Consider the following 19,178-nt stretch of genomic DNA (forward strand, 5'->3'; position numbering starts at 1 on the left):
ATTATTATTTTAAAAAATTCCGCCCAAAGACTAATGGAGATAAATCTAATTTAAAAAAAAACTTTAGAAATTTGCTCTTATTGCATCTCAGAATTTAAATCAATTGTGGGTTCCTCACTGTTCTACAGAAAGTTAACAATCAGGAATGAGGCAAAAGGGAAAAAAACTGTAAACTTTTCAGAACAGTCCGGGGTAATTTTTTTTTTTTTTTTTTTGCGGGGTTGGGGGGAGGGGGTTAGAAGAAGCATCCACTAGGCAGAAAGCTACTTCCCTCTAAAATTTTCGGCACCCTCATTTCCAAGTTTGGGCAAAGTTTCTGAAACCACGTCCCGCAGTCACCGAGGAAATTTCAGTATTCCCCCCCTCCCCACTCAGTCATTTTTTAAAGTATCCAAAAGATGCAGGAGGGAGAGAGGTTAGATTGCAAATGAGTGGATTGCAATCTTCAGGCTACCGATGCTTATCCCCTTCTTCAGAGCCAAACAGGGGAGATAACATCTAAACTCATTAGGTCCAGAACTTGGAGCATCTAACCCTAACTACTGAGAGAGACTCCAGCTCACTCCCTTTCCTTTTAAAGGATAACCGCGCTCCAAACTCGGTTCCCAGTCCTAAAGTGTCACTGCCTTCAATTCTCCCACTCCTCTCCATCCCGGATTCGCTAAGTTGGTCCAACATCTTCCGAAAGCAGAGTTGCTCAGAACAGACCCGGTGGAGACGCCCGAAAACTACAAACCCCTGCCCTCCGCCGAGCCTCCCTGCGCATCCCGCCTCGCTTACCCTGGGCGCTGCGGTCCTCCATGAACTGGCAGAGAAGCAGCAGCAGGAGGCAAAGCCCGCCGGGCTGGTGCCTAGGACGGGCCATCCTGAGGGCAGGCGCGGGGTGAGGAGCGCGGCGGCGCGGGGAGCGGGCGCGGTGGCGCGGGGAGCGGGCGCGGCGGCGGGTGGCTCTGGCAAGCGGTGCGCGTCGCAGAGGCGAGCGGCGGAGGGCGCAGCTATCCCGGCGTAGCCCAGCGCTTGCCGCCGGCCGCCCTCGCGATTCAATGGACGTCAGAAGCCAGGCGCAGCCGCGCTTTAAATCTAGACGGGGGTCTCCACGGTTTGCGGTGGGCGGTCTCCCAGTGTGTGGGGCAGTGGGAGGGCGGCCGCGAGCGAGGGTGTGCGCGGTTCCTTGGGGGTGGGGAGCTTTTAAAAGTTCAGTGTGAATCAGGTGACATTTCCCACCTTCTGAAACCCTTCCCAATTATCTGGTGGAGGTGCCCGAAATCAAAGCGGCAGGAGGGGAATCGCCGAGTTCTTATTTGCGTAGGAGCGAGAGGGAGGGGGCGAGGAGACCCGGGCGCGGGGGGTGGGGGGGACGCTTCGGGGGTGGGGAGTGGGGAAGAACACCCACTTCAAGTCCTGCACGCCGCCGCTCGCTGGCAGCGCCGGCGCGCCCGGGGTGGCGTGTGTGTGTGTGTGTGTGTGTGAGTGTGTGAGTGTGTGTGTGTCTGGCGCGGTGAGGGCGCTGGAGGCGGCGGCGGGCAGGGCGGAGCGGAGCGGGGCGCGGGCGGGAGTTGGTCTTCGCACCCCCGCTCCTCCGCTCCAGGAAGACTTCGCAAAAGCCCGGAGAGCCCCGAGCTGCCTTAATACCCCGCCGGAGGTCCGGTCGCTGCCGTGTTAGGCCCCCGCAGTCTGGCTGCGGGACCCCGCGACGTTGTCTGTCTGGGTCTGCGCGTGCCGAGCGCCGCGGCCACCCCCGAGCCCAGGGTTGTGGCTGGGAACCCCGGGCCCCGGCACCTTCCACCCGGGGCAGAACCTGGCGGAGACGCGGCCCTCTGTCTCGACGAGTTAGAAGCGAACAAAAATGTTTAACACCTCGGCCCGGGCCTCCCCCCACCGTCACAGTCTCGCCCTCCTTTTCTTTTCTCCCCTTTCACTTCGCAGCTTCTGGAGGAGTCGGAGCCCGGAGCCGGGGCGCCGACGTAGGCGGTCTACCCGCCTTCCGCGGCTCGGAGACTCCCCAGTTTCTGTCCTGTGTCTGTCTCTCTCACTCTCAGTCTCCTTCTCAGTCTCTCTCTCGGTTCGCGGAATAAAAAAGATTGCAACATCGATAATGAACTTCTGTAGCCTCAGTTTATTAAGCACAGTGCCTGGCATTCTTCGCTGAAAGTTGGCGGGTCTCTCATTTATAACATTTTTGGCACCGCTGAATGAAACAGAGGAGGCGATATTTCCTTTTATATAAAACGATTACTTCACGGAAAATGCTATATTGTTTATTCCAAAGCTGCCTTTTAAATTTCTATTCTTTTCGCTTCTGGAGCCCGAAGAACAACAGACAGTGAAGTATGCAGACAAAATTCTTGGACATTCTCAGGTCCCTGGGATTTTGTTCTACGGATTTCAAATCCGCCCCTCTTCGCCCCCCACCCGCCTACCTCCCCGCTCCCCGCCAGACGGCCCCCCCCCACCACGCCTCCTCTTGCCCTCCCACCCCCCAACTTCCACCACCCGCCTCCCACCCTCTCCACAACTGCAAATAACTCAGTGATAACAGATTTTTTTCCACCAACTGCAGGAGATAGTGCTAATCTTTTAATAAAAGATCCCATTACAATGGGATCTGTCTGGACAGACTATAATAGATCCCGAAATACAGCCGTGCTAATATTAGAAGACAGTTGTTTGGGTGCCTCTCAGACGGGCCCAAGCCCCCCTTTGAAAGTGGGCATGAATCACAAAGCCCGCGGCCGCCGCACCTGCACCGCGCGCATTCGGTGCAGCAGGCTGGTAAAAACGGGTGACCTCGCCGCTGCTTTTCGCTTTATAATTACCGTCCCGAGGACGAGAGAGGAGGGGCGCGGGCGGTCCGGGCGGGGTGGGTGGGGGCGCTGGCTTTTGCTCACTTCAGACGGCTGTGGGGGCTCCACATCCTTCTTAATCTTTCCAGATTTATTCTTCCTCTCTCTCTTCCCTCGTCTCTCTTTCCCTCCCGTCCGCCCACCCCTTCTCTTTTCTCTTTCCCTCCCTCTCCCCCGACTCTGCTCCTAGTCTCCCCGCTTTTCCCTCCCCTCTTTCTTTTCCCGTCTTCCTTTCTGTCTTCCCTCCAATGCAGCATTAATGTAGAGTTGTTTAGTGCCCTCTAATGGCAGACGACATTAACAATTAATAACAAACTGTCCCCTTTGCAGGAGCCGACACTCCATGGCAGAGTTCCAAAGTTGAATTTATTTCTTCTTTATTCAGGCAGATGGATATAGTGCTTATATAGTAATGTGCTGGAGGGAAAGTTTGTTTTCTCCCTTTAGAGTCCCCTTTCCCAGGGAAAACTTGGTTGAAAGAAAGGGGAAACCTAACAATTATTTTTACTCAACTATTTTTTTTTAATCAGGGAGGGGTATGGGTATAGATTTGTCTTTTAATAGCAGCAAGAGATACAACTTCTGTTTTATCAAAGTTTATCAAATGTGTATCTAGGGTTGGAAAATAAATTCGATATTCTTAATATATAAATGATCTTAGATAGTTGGATCTCATGGTAGTGCTACCAATAGCCATTAAACATTTTAAGACCCAAATGTAATTACATGATTTTATATTGTCTCCTGTTTAAGTATATTTATTGGTCCTGAATCTTCTGTAGCCTCTGGAAGCTGAAATTTTTCACTTTTGGGCCATGCAAACCATTTAAATTCCCTCCTGCTTGTGAAGTCATCTTGCCTAGAGGTCTGTGGGATCATATTTTAATGCATTGTTTATTTTCTCAATACTTTTGGGAAGATCGTTTTAAAGACCACAATTTCCTCTTATTTTATAACCATATAGCAGTGAAAATAGTGATGTAACTTGAATGTTCTCATTATAATTTAACTTATTCATTCACTATACATGTGCCCCCAGAATATATTGACATAAAAAGAGCATACCCAGTATGACTTTTGGGGGTAGTCTATGTGGCTAAATTAAAATTAGAATAAAAGTAATTTTGAGGGTTTAAAGATATTTGGATTTTTGGTTTATTCAGATGGTTTGTGTATTTAGAAACAACTCATATCACAAGACCTTTCTGAATTAACTTAATCCAAGGTATGACCACACAATTCCAGTATGATGGGTAAAAAGAAAAAATTCTGTCCCTATTTTATTCTTTTTTTTTAAACAATTATTTATTCATTTCTGGCTGTGCTGGATCTTCGTTGCTGTGTTCGGGCTTTCTCGAGTGTCTAGTTTGCTCATTGCAGCCGCTTCTGTTGTTTCAGAGCATAGGCTCTAGGTGAGTGGACTTCCGTAGCTGTGTGTGGCACTTAGGCTCAGTAGTTGTGGCACATGGGCTTAGCTGCCCCATGGCATGTGGGATCTTCCCCAGCCAGGGGTCAAATCTGTGTCCCTTGCACTGGCAGGCAGGTCCTTAACCACTGGGCCACCAGGGAAGTCCCCTATTTTATTCTTTGTCTATGTAGTGCCAAGTGCTCAGACTGGTCATTTGACTAAACTCACCACATTGACTAGTTGCTTTGGCATCATGTGATTGTCTAGGCCAAAGCAGACACAGTTGCTTTTATTGTAAAAAATGCCACCACTCACAGGGGTGACCAAGCGTACCAGAGGAGTACCAGAGGCAGACTCAATACAGGATTACTTCTTGCCGAAAAGAAGGTAGCTCTGCCGGTCAGGGTTGAGGTCATAGGCAAACACACTGTGGAAAACATAAGTGCTGTGTTGCTTTGCCTTTGTGAATAAGCAGTTTGGTGTTTGTTTAGTGATACAAGCTCATCCTGTTTTTCAGCTGCACCTTGGATAGTATTGATCTGTTTGGGAGAATGTCTGCCCCGAATCGGCACAGATCAGTCATCAAGATTCTTGTTGGCCTGGCGTAATTTTCTAGCCAATTGTAGAAAATGAGACACAGGTCAATATGGTCTCATCTGGGCCTCCTGTGAGCATCAGCAAAAGAGTCATCCAATTTCTGGGGTATGAAACGGTATCACACCTGTTTGGTGACATCACAGAAAAACAGCTATTTCTTTTACTGTTTTATCTCCTATAAATGTTAAATTTTGGGTTTGTAGATGTCTAAATGTCAAGGGGACATTTTAAAATAAAAGTGCCTTCTTTCATTTGTGTTGTATGCTTCCAAGTTTGACTTCTTATTTTTTTCCCTTTCTGCTCTGCCAAAAAAGTAAATGTAAATTATGAGAAATACAATAGGACCACTTTGTAACTGACTTTCTGGGCAGTGCACAGAAAGACTGCTGTTCTCCGATTGTTTTTTGTCGGCTTCAAAAGCTATCTTCCTTCTGAAGTTTATAAATTTAAAATATTCGAGTTTAGCAAATAATTCAATCTAGCTCCTAAGATACCTATTTTAAATCCTATGAAATGGTTGTTTGAACCAGAACTGACCTGGTTAAATTTTAGTCCCTAAAAAGGGAATATGGAAGGGGTATGTGAGGTTACATAGGGAAAATTTGGAAGTCATGGAGTAGCTTTTGCTCTTTGCCTTAAAATTAAACGTCGCACTTTTTTGAAGTTAGGTATTTTCCCAAATGATATTAAGATTTCAGATGCAAATAATCAATCTTGATTAAACAGGAGAATTTAAGCACTTGAGAAATAGACTGAAGTGATATTAAAATCAGATTTTATTCTTCTGGGTACAAAACTGGTTACTTAATGCGTCATAGTCTTTGGTGTTGTGTAACATCATAGGCTAGATGAGGATTGGGGGTAGTGGTAATAGTTCTGTATTGGCTGAATTGTTGCAGAACTAAAAAGTTAAGAAATGTGAGTACATAAAAGCAATGTTTATTCAAGATGTCCAAACCATCAGTTAACTTTTTAAAAATGTCATTAGAATATATACTTTTAAAATACGGTATTGAAAAAACAAACAATTGTTACCTGAATTTTTCTCTTTCCAATGTTGCTTTTATGTTATAAAGTCAGCGTTTTATAACAGCCTTTTCTTTTTGATAATACTTGTTTCTAATATTTTATTCCTTATGCTACTGCTGCTACTGCTGCTGCTAAGTCCCTTCAGTCGTGTCCGACTCTGTGCGACCCCATAGACGGCAACCCACCAGGCTCCCCTGTCCCTGGGATTCTCCAGGCAAGAAAATAATCTCCTTCAATTTCAGAAATATTTTGTGTTTCTACAAGTCACCTACGCCATGTGGCACATAGTCACGTAAGCCAGTCATAGAAGCATGTTCAAGTTTAACACAACTAAGTCTTTAAAACAGACCTTAGTAAAGGATTAAAATTATGCCTTAGGGTAGGAATGTTATATGGGATTAATACAAACTAAACAGTTTATGTATTTTAGTTCACTTTGACAATACAAATGATTCATATATTGTATATGACTGAAAATATCAGCATGTGACATTTAGCATTTTAACCCTAATTCTATTTATGATTTCCCCTGAATGGAAAGTGTGAGGAGAGCAAATCAGTACTTGTTGTTCTGTATCTGGACTTTGTGACTAAAACAATGTGTCAATCAAAGTGAGAGCCACCTTTGGATTATTCACTGGTTGAATGTGAACTGATTTGCTATAGTTACTTCTGTGTATTTTGGTTTTAATTACCTCCTTTTAGCTTTCCATAGAGTAGCAGTGGTTTGCACATTTACTAATTAGTTCTTTTCTGAGTGTTTTGCTAATCAATATTGCAGTTAGTAGTTGATATAATCACTGATCATTGATGTTGTTATCTGAGTTTTTTTGAAATGAATCTTGTTTCATTTCTGATGTCTATTTTGCCCCAAATGTGAAATATTGTTTTTGACAGGTCTAAAGCTCACAACCAGTCCATCCTAAAGGAAATAAGTCCTGAATATTCATTGGAAGGACTGATGTTGAAGCTGAAACTCCTGATACAAAGAGCTGACCCATTTGAAAAGACCCTGATGCTGGGGACGATTGAAAGCAGGAGGAGAAGGGGACGACAGAGGATGAGATGGTTGGATGGCATCGCTGACTTGATGGACATGAATTTGAGTGGACTCTGGGAGTTGGTGATGGATGGGGAGGCCTGGCGTGCTGCAGTCCAAGGAGTAGGACATGACTGAGCAACTGAACTGAACTGAACTGAAAGTTCACAAGACACTTAGACGTGACTTTATATACCCTATTACATCCTTTATAGACTTTTAATTAATCATCTTTCTTTGAAGAAGAATTCATTCCAAACCTATTTTGCACTTTGCCTCTGTATCTCCTAAGTTTGGATCTGTCTTTGGGTTTTCTGCTTTGTTCTATTCATCTATTTGTTGATCCTATGTTGGTCTCAGAATCTTGACTACTATGAGGAAGTCAGGTAATGTAATTCCTTCAACTTCTTTCTTTTTCAAGATTGCAAGTACATTATATACAATTGAATATTGTAGTTGTGTTTTCATATAAATTTTAGAATACATTTGTTCAATTCTATATGTACACACAAAATGTTTGATGGGATTATGATTGGGATAGATCAGTTTAGGGAGAATTGAAATTTTAAAGTAACTATGTGCCACATATAGATAACTTAAAGAAACACAAAATATTTCTGAAATTGAAGGGGATTATAAGGAATCAAATATTAGAAACAAGTAGTATCAAAAAGAAAGGGCTGTCCATGATTGACTGATCCTTTGACATAAAAGCAAAATTGAAAAAAGTCTTCAGGAGATGGGAATGGCAACCCACTCCAGTATTCTTGCCTGGAAAACTCCTTGAACAGAAGAGCCTGGAGGGCTGCAGTCCATCAGGTTACATGACAAAGCACACACTCGATGGAGGTGGAGGAAGATGGGCTGGTAGCAATAAACAGAGGTAGAACTAAAAGAAGGAAAAGAGTCTTCAAAACCATGAACATGGTATATCTTTTCCATTTACTTAAGTTTTAATTGTTCTCAACTATGGATGGCTGGATGGCATCACTGACTCAATGGACCTGAGTCTGAGTGAACTCCAGGAGTTGCTGATGGACAGGGAGGCCTGACTTGCTGCGATTCATGGGGTTGCAAAGAGTCGGACACGAATGAGTGACTGAACTGAACTGAACTGAACTGATGGTTTGTAGATCCATTTTGTATTTTAACAGTTATTGAAAAACCATGCAGAAATAGAATAATAAATACAGTTTCCATCTCTTCACTTCAAAGGATCTTGATGAGTTATAAAGAATTCCTGGTGCAGGCTTATACATGTCTTCAATACTTTTTAAGGCTGATTACCTATGGTCAGTTAAAAAGAATGTATTGAACACACTTTCCAGGAGTGGTGTACTAATTCATCAAAACCTCTTGCACTCATTTTTTGGGTGTTCATTTTAAACCACAGTCACTCCTTTAAATGAATAATTTTTGTCACTGTGAGATTTATACCCACTGAATATTAAAAATGATCTTTTATTGGTGAGTGTTCTATTGAATATTTCATACTTTTCATATGAATAGGTTCCTACTCAAAACAATCCATCATTGGGACTTTCCTGGTGGTTCAGTGGTTAAGACTCCATGGTTCCAATGCAGGAGGCGCAGGTTCAATTTCTGGTTGGGAAACTGGGATCCCACATGCTGTGTAGCCAAAACAAAACAAAACAAATCAATCCATCATAGTGCTTGAATTTTGAGTGGTGGAAACATGCAGTTCCCATTGTGCCAACATTTGGGTGACAGTTACTTTCTGCTGTATTGGAGAGCTACATCATCTTTTCATTTGTTTTTGCTTTTCCCAATTCATTCATCCTCCCTGTGGTTTCCTTTCCTCTTATATCTCATTTTCCATCCACCAGAAGGATTAGCACTGTAACCCCAAATTGTACCTTTTGCAGCATGTATTGGCTTATTTTCTCATGTAAATGCTACATTCAAAAGTAAACTACTTTGTATTGTTTATCCAACAGTACTATTAAATATTTAACAATGGGTTGAGGTCAAATGGTGATGACACAACACGTGGAAATACAGAACAGATGATGCATTAGGTGTTGAAATAAATTATTTCAACACGTGGTGAGCCTTGCTATTTTTTTGGACTAGAATAGGAATATGTATATTATGAAGACTAGTAGATGAATGACTTAGAGGCAGTTTTGGTCAGTGTATGCTTAATCTCCCATAAATAGTCATTCTTTTAGCAATATAAAATTGTTAGTATATATAAGAGGCTCATTTATTTGGTTTTCCAATACATTAGTTAAATGATTCTTCTGAACTAGTCCTAATGTGATTTCCCTGCAAATAAGAATATGAAAATCATCAACAGGAACCATGTGTTAATGGCTCACATGCTGGGCAGATGGAAACATAGTGTAGAAGAATTATTCAGTTGAGATCATTTTGGCCCCAAGACTTCTTTGCTTTAATAGAAAACATTGATTTGGCCAGCCAGATGACACAACCATCACACTGTCAACATTTTCATCTTTGCCAGAGTACCAGATTTCCTGAAGAAATCTTTAGGCAGTGATTCCTAACTTTTTCTTAATCACAGTCCATCTGAGAAGCTGTTGAAAGATATGAACCATCTCCCCAGAATAGTGCATAGACACAAACACGTACATACCTACACAAAATTTTGCATTCATTTTTAGGGAGGCCCTAAGCATTTTGAAATCCATGCATGGAACCTTGTAGGGTTCCATGGACCCCAGATCGAGATGCCTAATTTTGAAAGATCCAATTGGTAGATGGTCTGATTATTCTGCCAGTATACTCCAATGTGTCTACTTCCTTTTTAAGAATCATTCATACTACAGTCAGTGTATCCTCCCTGGAATAATTTCCTGTATTAGTGTGTTTTACAAAAGGAACCAATGTCACCATTAAAACAACTGTTTTGAGAGGGTTCAACACACACCCACACACTGATAATGCATCTATCTATGATTTTTCCTTTAATAATAGCTACCATGTATTAGTGGGCTTCCCTTGTAGCTAAGTTGGTAAAGAATCTATCTGCAATGCAGGAAATCTGGGTTTGATCCCTGGGTCAGGAAGATCCTCTGGAGAAGGAAATGGCAATCTACTCCCAGTATTTCTTGCCTGGAGAATCCAATGGACAGAGGAGCCTGGCAGGCTACGGTCCATGGGGTCACAAAAATCGGACACAACTTAGTGACTGAACCACCACCTCCACCATGTATTAGTATCTATTACATGCCAGAAAGTGAAGTATCTATTAGTAATAGATATCTAATAGTATCTATTACATGGAAGAAAGTGAAGAGGAACTAAAAAGCCTCTTGATGAAGGTGAAAGAGGAGAGTGAAAAAGTTGGCTTAAAACTCAACATTCAGAAAACGAAGATCATGGCATCTGGTCCCATCACTTCATGGCAAATAGATGGGGAAACAGTGGAAACAGTGTCAGACTTTATTTTTCTGAGCTCCAAAATCACTGCAGATGGTGACTGCAGCCATGAAATTAAAAGACGCTTACTTCTTGGAAGAAAAGTTATGACCAACCTAGATAGCATATTGAAAAGCAGAGACATTACTTTGCCAACAAAGATCTGCGTAGTCAAGGCTCTGGTTTTTCCAGTGGTCATGTATGGATGTGAGAGTTGGACTGTGAAGAAGGCTGAGGGACGAAGAATTGATGCTTTGAACTGTGGTGTTGGAGAAGACTCTTGAAGAGTCCCTTGGACTGAAAGGAGATCCAATCAGTCCATTCTGAAGGAGATCAGCCCTGGGATTTCTTTGGAGGGAATGATGCTAAAGGTAAAACTCCAGTACTTTGGCCACCTCATGGGAAGAGTTGACTCATTGGAAAAGACTGATGCTGGGAGGGATTGGGGGCAGGAGGAGAAGGGGACGACAGAGGATGAGATGGCTGGATGGCATCACTGACTCGATGGATGTGAGTCTGAGTGAACTCCGGGAGTTGGTGATGGACAGGGAGGCCTGGCGTGCTGCGATTCATGGGGTCACAAAGAGTTGGACATGACTGAGGAACTGAACTGAACTGAACATGCCAGGAACTTGAAATATATCATTTCTGTTTTCTAAACTACCTTTCCAGACAGATATTATTATCACCATTTCCAAGATCTCTCCACAAAATTGGACAAAGCTGAGCCAGGAAAACTGTATAGCACAGCATTTAGGAAGGGATTGTATTTTAGGTATTCCAGGGAGTAATGAGCAAAAGAAACAGCTCCATAATTACTGCTATATTCTAAACAACTTAACATACTTTGACAGATAATGTTTTTCTACTGTTATGCATAAAACCTGCTATTGAGGACTTCCCTGGTGGTTCAGTGGTTAAGAATCTGCTAGCCAATCCAGGGGATATGGTTTGATACCGAATCCTGGAAGGTATCAGGGCAACTAAGCCCATGCGCCATAACTACTGAGCCTCTCTTTCTGGAGCCCATGCTCCATAGCAAGAGAAGCCACCACAATGAGAAGATTGTGCACTATAACGAAGACCAAGTTCAGCCGAAAAAAAAAGAAAAAGATATTTGCAGTTGAGGCACACAAAGTACACTAGCACAAATAGCCCGAAGTCTTTCTGTGGCTTAGTTTTCAACATTATTTCAATAAATATCCAGTCAATCTTCAGATTCTGTGACAGAGACAGAGCAGCAAGCAAGGCAAATCTAGTTGGTTGCAGCTTTCTTTGAACTTTTGAGATAGCAGAGAAGATAGATATTAAATAAGTGCACATAATAACTGTGATGAGGATGGCCAAGGAAAGCCCCCCTAACACAGTGACATGCAGCTGAGATCTTACTTTTGAGGAAGAATTAGTCAGGAGAAGGTGGTACTTGGAGGAGATGGTGAAAGAGTATTTGTAAAGCCCATGCAGCAAGAGAGAAATCATTTGAAGAACCAAAAGATGTTAGTAACGGCCAAAGCAAATGCTTTGAGAGGAAAAGTGAAAATTGAGGAATGGGAGAAGTTGATGGTGTAGATTATATAGGCTCTTATAAAAACCATGGGTTCACTGGTTTTCCAGAAGAAATCCACTGGAATGTTATAAGTAGGGGGTGGCATAAGTCATTTTTCACTTAGAAATGCTCTCCCTGCCTGAACTGTGGACATAGATTTGAAAGGCACTAGCACTGGTGAATGTGGAAACAGTGTCAGCCCAAGAAAATGTTCTTGGGCTCCAAAATCACTGTGAATGGTAACTGCAGTTACAAAATTAAAAGATGCTTGCTCTTTGGAAGAATAGCTATGTCAAACCTAGATAGTGTTTTAAAAAGCAGAGACATCACTTTGCCGACAAAGGTCCGTCTAGTCAAAGCTATGGTTTTTCCAGTAGTCATGTATGGATGTGAGAGTTGGACCATAAAGAAAGCTGAGCACCAAAGAATTGATGCTTTCAAACTGTGGTACTGGAGAAGATTCTTGAGAGTCCCTTGGACACAAGGAGATCAAACCAGTCCATCCCAAAGGAAAGCAACTCTGAATATTTATTGGAAGAACTAATGCTGAAGCTGAAGCTCCAGTACTTTGGCCACCTGATGTGAAGAGCTGACTCATTGGAAAAGACTCTGATGCTGGGAAAAATTGAGGGCAGGAGGAGAAGGGGGCAACAGAGGATGAGATGGTTGGATGGCATTACTGACTCAATGGACATGAGTTTGAGAAAACTCAGGGAGTTAGTGATGCAGAGAAGTCTGAAGTGCTGCAGTTCATGGGGTCGCAAACAGTTGGACACGACTTAGCAACTGAACAGCAACAACTGCACTGGTGAAAGGCTGTCTTAGGATGTCATCCCAGTAGCAGAACTCTATCAGGGGCTGACACTTGGGTTGAAGAGAGGATCGATTTAGAGACAATTAAGAGGTGGAATTGATAGGTTCTTTTGATTGACTGAATGGAGGGTGGTGAAGGTTTCTGGTATCAATAAGTGAGTGGGTGGTGGTATCATTTCCTGAGATAAACAGCAATGGAGGAAGAGCAGGTTTCTGTTTGGGACTAGTTTTAGAGGAGCCTGTGGGATTCAAGAAATTTTGAATGCTCTGAATTGCGAAGGTCATCTTTATGAACAAATCTCTTACGGGTAACACAAGACTGTCTTCCTTTCTGACCCTGAAAACAGGCAGATCTACTTAGATATGACCAATTACAACCAAGAATACAAAGCACTTTGAGATGAACTAACCAAACAAATGAATGAGAATGGGTGGTAGTTTCACAAATCAATTCCAAGAAAACACATGCTCCCCTTTGCACTTTCTAAGCACTAACTTTAAAGGGTAGCAGCATCTCGATATATAAAACTTGCAATGATAACATGGCAGTTCATGTTATCCATCTTCAGCTACTAAGGATACTTATTCATACACTAAACAGCATTTATTTTGTGAACAGAATTGAGTACAACTGAGTAATAATTGATAGCAAAACCATTAGATGAATGCTTAATGGAGAATTGACATTTGTGTCAAGATGTATATATTCTCACTAATGTTTGTGTTTCCAGTCTTGAGCTATAATGAATAATACTGCTGTGAACATACTCATACAAGTTGTTGTGTGTTATACATTTTCATTTATATTTAATACTTAGGAATACTACATATAAATTTACCAAGAAGTGAAATTACTGGATCATAACTGTATGTTAAACTTTTTGAGATATTACCAAATTGTTTTCCAAACATTACTTTGGAAATTGTTTCTGGCATTTTATACTCCATTAGCAAAGTATGAGTGTTCCAATTTCTCCACATTTTTTGCCAGTTCTTATTATTAACTGACTTTTTGCTTATAACCATCTTAGTAGGTGTGAAGTGGTAGCTCATGTTCATTGTTTTTCAAAAGTAATAAATTCCACTCCAAGCTAAAGTCATTTAAAGAGATTCTGTAATGAGGAAACAAGTCACAGCAAGCTGTACATTTCAAGTAAAGAAATACATATGCACAACAGAGAACTTTGGTACTTGTACATACAGATGAAGAAAGTATATGATCTGTGAGCGTGCGTGCTCAGTCTTGTCTGACCTTTTGGGACCCCCATGGACTAGAGACCCGCAGGCTTCTCTGTCCATTGAATTTTCTTGGCAAGAATACTGGAGAGGGTTACTATTTCCTACTCCAGGGGAATCTCCTGGACCCAGGGATCAAAAATGCATCTTCCTGCATTGGCAGGAGGATTCTTTATCACTGAGCTCCTGGGAAGCCCTATATAACATGCAGCACAATATAAATGATCTAGGAATAAAACGGAGAAGGCGATGGCATCCCACTCCAGTACTCTTGCCTGGAAAATCCCATGGATGGAGGAGGAGCCTGGTAGGCTGCAGTCCATGGGGTTGCTAGGAGTCGGACACGACTGAGCGACTTCATTTTCACTTTTCACTTTCATGCATTGGAGAAGGAAATGGCAACCCACTCCAGTGTTCTTGCCTGGAGAATCCCAGGGATGGGGGAGCCTGGTGGGCTTCCGTCTATGGGGTCGCACAGAGTTGGACACGACTGAAGTGACTTAGCAGCAGCAGCAGCAGGAATAAAACACATTTCCCAGGTAGAGTGAAAAACTATAAGATTTTATAAAAGAAAGCAGTTTCCCAGAAAGACCCAAAAGTCTTGCTGGTAAAGCACTATGTGGAGTTGAAGGAGGAAGGGGAAGAGTAAATTTCCAAAGCTGGTCATTTGATTTTTGTCTATGACATAATTCCTTATGTCCTGCTTCTTTCTATTTGTGGCTTTGAGTCATTTTGCAATTCAGTTTTAACATTATATTAATTTTTTATTTTGTGATTTTTAACTTAAATTAAAACAATTTTCATGGTACCATGAAAATCTTGATTTCTTATATCATTAATAAATCATTTATCTTCCCTTTTCCATGTTTTAAAGGATATGGTTTCAAAACCTTGCTTTTCTATGTTATAAAAGATTTAAAAACCTTTTTAAAAAATGTTTTATCATAGAATTTGTTCTTTAGATTTTGGCCTTCTATGTGGAGAAAAGTTCTTTTTCACCAGGCTGGATTTGGAAAAAAGAGGAGAGAATTTACTGAAGCAGAAACACAGTGGAAGGGTAATGGTATGTCTTGGTAACTTAGCAAAACATAAAACATTTTTTCTTTCCCTGAGTACAAAAGTAATAAAGAACATTTGGAAAATATAGTAAAGGAGAAAATTGAAATCATGTGTTTCCTTACCACCCAGAGATAACAATTATTAATGCTTTGGTGTATATTCATCGAGATTTTTTTTTCTTCTATTTATAAAAGCAATGATTCAAAGGATCACCAATACCAGTCCATTTGGGTAGGCAGAACCTCATCAATAAAAATGTAGGTATTCTGGAAATATTTCTCACTTTTCAGGATTTCATCCAACACACAGAGTCTAGCTCTGGGAAGGAAGGCTAGTAGGAAGGAGTTCAGGGTTCTCAGCCTGCAGATTGAGTTTCAAGCTGGGTTCCAGTATGTTTGTTACTGAAGAAGATACAGGGGGTTGGATCAAAAAGCTCCTGGACCTGGGGAAACTTACCTGTTGCCAAGCTCTGTAAGAATGGTATGGTTATGGCTCCTCTATACCTCGTTTTCCTGTTAGGACTATCTCAGGAAAGGGGATAGGCTTGGCCTCTGTTGATGGAGTTCATCAGAGGCTTTCACACTGGGTTCTGAGGAAGAGAAAGGCAGGCAACCAAAGCAAGGACTAACTTTGTACAGGTTGAAAATGAGTCTTATTTCTAATTATATTACACATTTTCTGAAAGAAGTCTTTAAAAATATGTTTTAACGTGGCTTTTTTCTTGGCTCAAGCTACTAGTGGGCTTGGTTGAATATTTAAAGAACCATAGAGCCTGCTCATAGAGTATATTATGTTAATGTAATTTTTAATAGAAGAAGTGGAAAATTGTATTGTGTTATGGGAAGCAATTAGAGGTATTTTAGGAATGTATATTCTTGTTGCCCTTACAGTAGCTAGACAGCTTTTAGCTTTCAGCCAAAGTGGGATTTTTTTTTTCCCCTAGAAAGTTTAGTAAGATACAAGCTATCCATTGGTAGAATGTCTGGTCCAATCGTAGGTGTTCAATAAATATTAAACACTAACAGCAGTTGTGAAGTTTCCTAAGCTATGTTTGTCTCAGAAAGGGCTGCTTCAGCAGAGCCACGGATTAAGGATAGCCTGGGACTGCAAGAAAGAGAGACACAGAAACTTTGTCCACAGCCCAATCCCACACATAAATGTGTCAGAACAAAAAGATCAGTATATGGTGGTAACTGCTGCGGTCCTCCCAGCATACTGAGCTGCCTTTTCTTGCTCTTGGCCCTTTATGAATAAGGAGTTGAATCAGCCTGTGATAAGGCAACTGAGAAGTGCTGGCATTTTGAAAAGGATAACCTGTGAGTATGGTCTTGGGTTTTACTTACATATTTACATCTCCCCAGGTCTAGCTGCAACTTGAGAAGAAGCTGGGAATAAGGAGATAAGTATTCTTTGGTCCAAATGAAGGGCAGAAGTCAGTCTCCCCTCTGATGTGCAGTCTGGATCTCAAATCTGTGAGCCGAATCTCTACTGTATGAGGGACGAGTACAGATTGTGCAACAGAGGGCCGCTGTGTGCATCTGACATGAGAAGTTTATTCTGTGTGTCATAGTGTAGTTTTCATTTTGATAGACTAGCACAATCTGGGTGAAGTGATGGGGGAGGATCTGGGGAAAGGAGGAATGCCCAGGTAGCTGAACAATGAAAGCTTACATGCTACACAGACAGAAAGGAAAAGAACACAGATGGCTCAGTGAAACTACTCACTGGTGAGTGGAAGAAATGAGAAAACAGAGTAGGGATTTAAGGAAGAATAACATTTGTGAAGGTTGAATAGAATCAAGGAAATCAGAACCATATACTGGAAAAGTGATGTGGCATACAGTAATATGTCCATTACCTGCAGCACCATCACCATCAATCATCTTTAGTCTATGATAAGAATTCAAAACTCAAGAGAGGCCTGTCTTGGACTGTGTCTATACTTCACATTCAGTATTTATTTTTGTCGTTGGTATTAGGAGAAGCTGCTGCTGATAGCAATGGCACCCCACTCCAGTACTCTTGCCTGGAAAATCCCATGGACGGAGGAGCCTGGTAAGCTGCAGTCCATGGGGTCGCTAAGAGTCGGACACGACTGAGTGACTTCACTTTCACTTTTCACTTTCATGCATTGGAGAAGGAAATGGCAACCCACTCCAGTGTTCTTGCCTGGAGAATCCCAGGGACGGGGGAGCCTGGTGGGCTTCCATCTATGGGGTCGCACAGAGTCGGACACGACTGAAGTGATTTAGCAGCAGCAGCAGCAGCTGCTGATAGCATTCTATTCATGTGTGTGAGTGGGGCTCAAGGCTTACCAATTAATGATGCATAGTTAAATTTTGTCTAAGTACACAGGTAGACAGGCTGTCTGTCACCATTGGTGGCTTTCCCTCTTCACCTCTGGGGCTGCACGAAACCTCAGTTAACTAAGAGCTTCTCCAGGTTTAAAGAATACAGCAGCAATCCATTGACTGTTATGATTTCGCAGAGTCAGAGGACATGCCACATGGCTAACTGCTGAGCTTTAACACATTCTTCCCACTTTTCTCTTGTTGACCCCGCTTCTAATCAGGACCGTTTAGCTTGGATGGGTGCAGCTGCTATGGTTTAGTGCACATGTCTAGGGGCAGAGATTCTATGAGTAGAACTTAGATGCTGATGGAGTGACTATACTTTGAGTCTTTGTTTTTGGCACTCTTGAGTTTCCACTGATGTTAATTATGGTGCATGGGTGATTCTGTGGGGTCTCTAAAGGAAGCAGGTGGAAGTCCAAGTTACTGTTGTTCTTCCTTGGGAGAGATGCTTGCAGTGCAGAGGTTTACTTTGGCTGACTGCCTGATGCCTTGTCTTGGTCCTTTTGGGGTGATGTCCACGAGAAGAGAGCCTTTTTGAATTGATTTTTTTAAAAGGCTGCCCATGCATCCCTGAACAACAAGTTGCCTAGGAGGTGGCATTTGCATTTAGTTCTTCCCAATGGATTTCTATGAGGACGACCACACCACCACAGGCTTTGGATTACATTTTTGCATTGATATGATTTTGCATCATCTAGGACAGAATTCCATGGAATCGTGTGCATTTTTTAATGCTTTGGGTTTAGAAGTACAGTCAATGAATATATAGAAACTCCTGAATGATTGCACCAATGTTGTGTGATCCTGCCTTCTGTGCTGGCTTGATTTTTAAGAGGATGCTGGGCATAGTCTGATTCTGGCTTTAAGAATCACGGTTTTGTCTAGCACACTGCACAAATAGATGTACCCAAAATTCAACTGGTGGTGAAGAGCAGATTTCATAACTTTAGTAAAGTCTGCCACCAAATCTAACAGGCTGGCTTCATCATTATTTTAGGAGTTTAGAGAAATTTTCTTGTCAAGATACCTACTTGTTAAGACTCTGGTGTAAGAATCTGAGTTAGGCTAACTATATTGAACCAATAATATCAAAGATGTGGAAATGAAGTGAGTCAGGATTAAGTTCAAATTCACGGATTAAGTTCTGTGCTTTTTGAGGATCATCTCTGATACCACAGAATTTGACTCTGTTGCTTCACTGTGGAAAAAAGCCTGTCTGTAGACAGATGTGACATTTGGACACTTGTTTTCACTTCCATATTCCACATTCTGCTTATCAAGACTACTCTTTTCCAAATAGGTTTATATGGCTTAGTCAAAATAAAAATAAAAGAGATGACGTATAGATATATATGTTCTATATAGATACAGGAAGATTTCTGTTATTTGCTGAGTGAAGTGGTCGATACAAAATGATTCATGGGTGCAAAAAATTAGAGAAAATATACATTTAATATACAAAGCATTTACTGTGTGTAGAAATGTCTTATGCATTATGAAGTAAATTGAAATATTGGGAGACTAAACAGGGATTTGCCTTTTTACTTTAAGATATTTAAATTTTTGTAATTAATATATTAATTTTGCCAAGAAAAAAATGCATCAGTTTATCGGTCAAGTTTGGATACTTTGAGAACCCCAGCCCTCTCTAAAAAGAAATAGCATTTTTATGAATGTTTTGGTGCCTTAGGATAAAAAATGTATTCAGATAGACTCTTAGTCAGATGTGAGGATTCTGAGTATTGGGCTTCAGCAATCCTCAGAGATAAAATTGAAGAGAATAAACATTAAGAGTTTAATTATTTGAATAACGAATGAAGGTTTCCCATATTCATATATATGGGGCTAT

The 19,178-nt window shown here is 41.7% G+C and overlaps 1 protein-coding gene across 1 annotated transcript in view; it reads right to left on the bottom strand.

The window, feature by feature from the left end:
• FST (follistatin) overlaps positions 1 to 883 on the bottom strand; it is a 6,418-nt gene extending 5,535 nt beyond the window's left edge. Inside the window, 1 exon segment of the mRNA XM_010857168.1 lies at positions 781 to 883. Within this exon segment, the coding sequence (XP_010855470.1) occupies positions 781 to 865 (85 nt within the window). The 5' untranslated portion in view covers positions 866 to 883.
• Positions 884 to 19,178: the final 18,295 nt, after the last annotated feature.

This window comes from Bison bison, unplaced genomic scaffold (assembly GCF_000754665.1).
Source record: "Bison bison bison isolate TAMUID 2011002044 unplaced genomic scaffold, Bison_UMD1.0 scf7180017864378, whole genome shotgun sequence".
NCBI classification, from domain to species: Eukaryota; Metazoa; Chordata; class Mammalia; order Artiodactyla; family Bovidae; genus Bison; species Bison bison.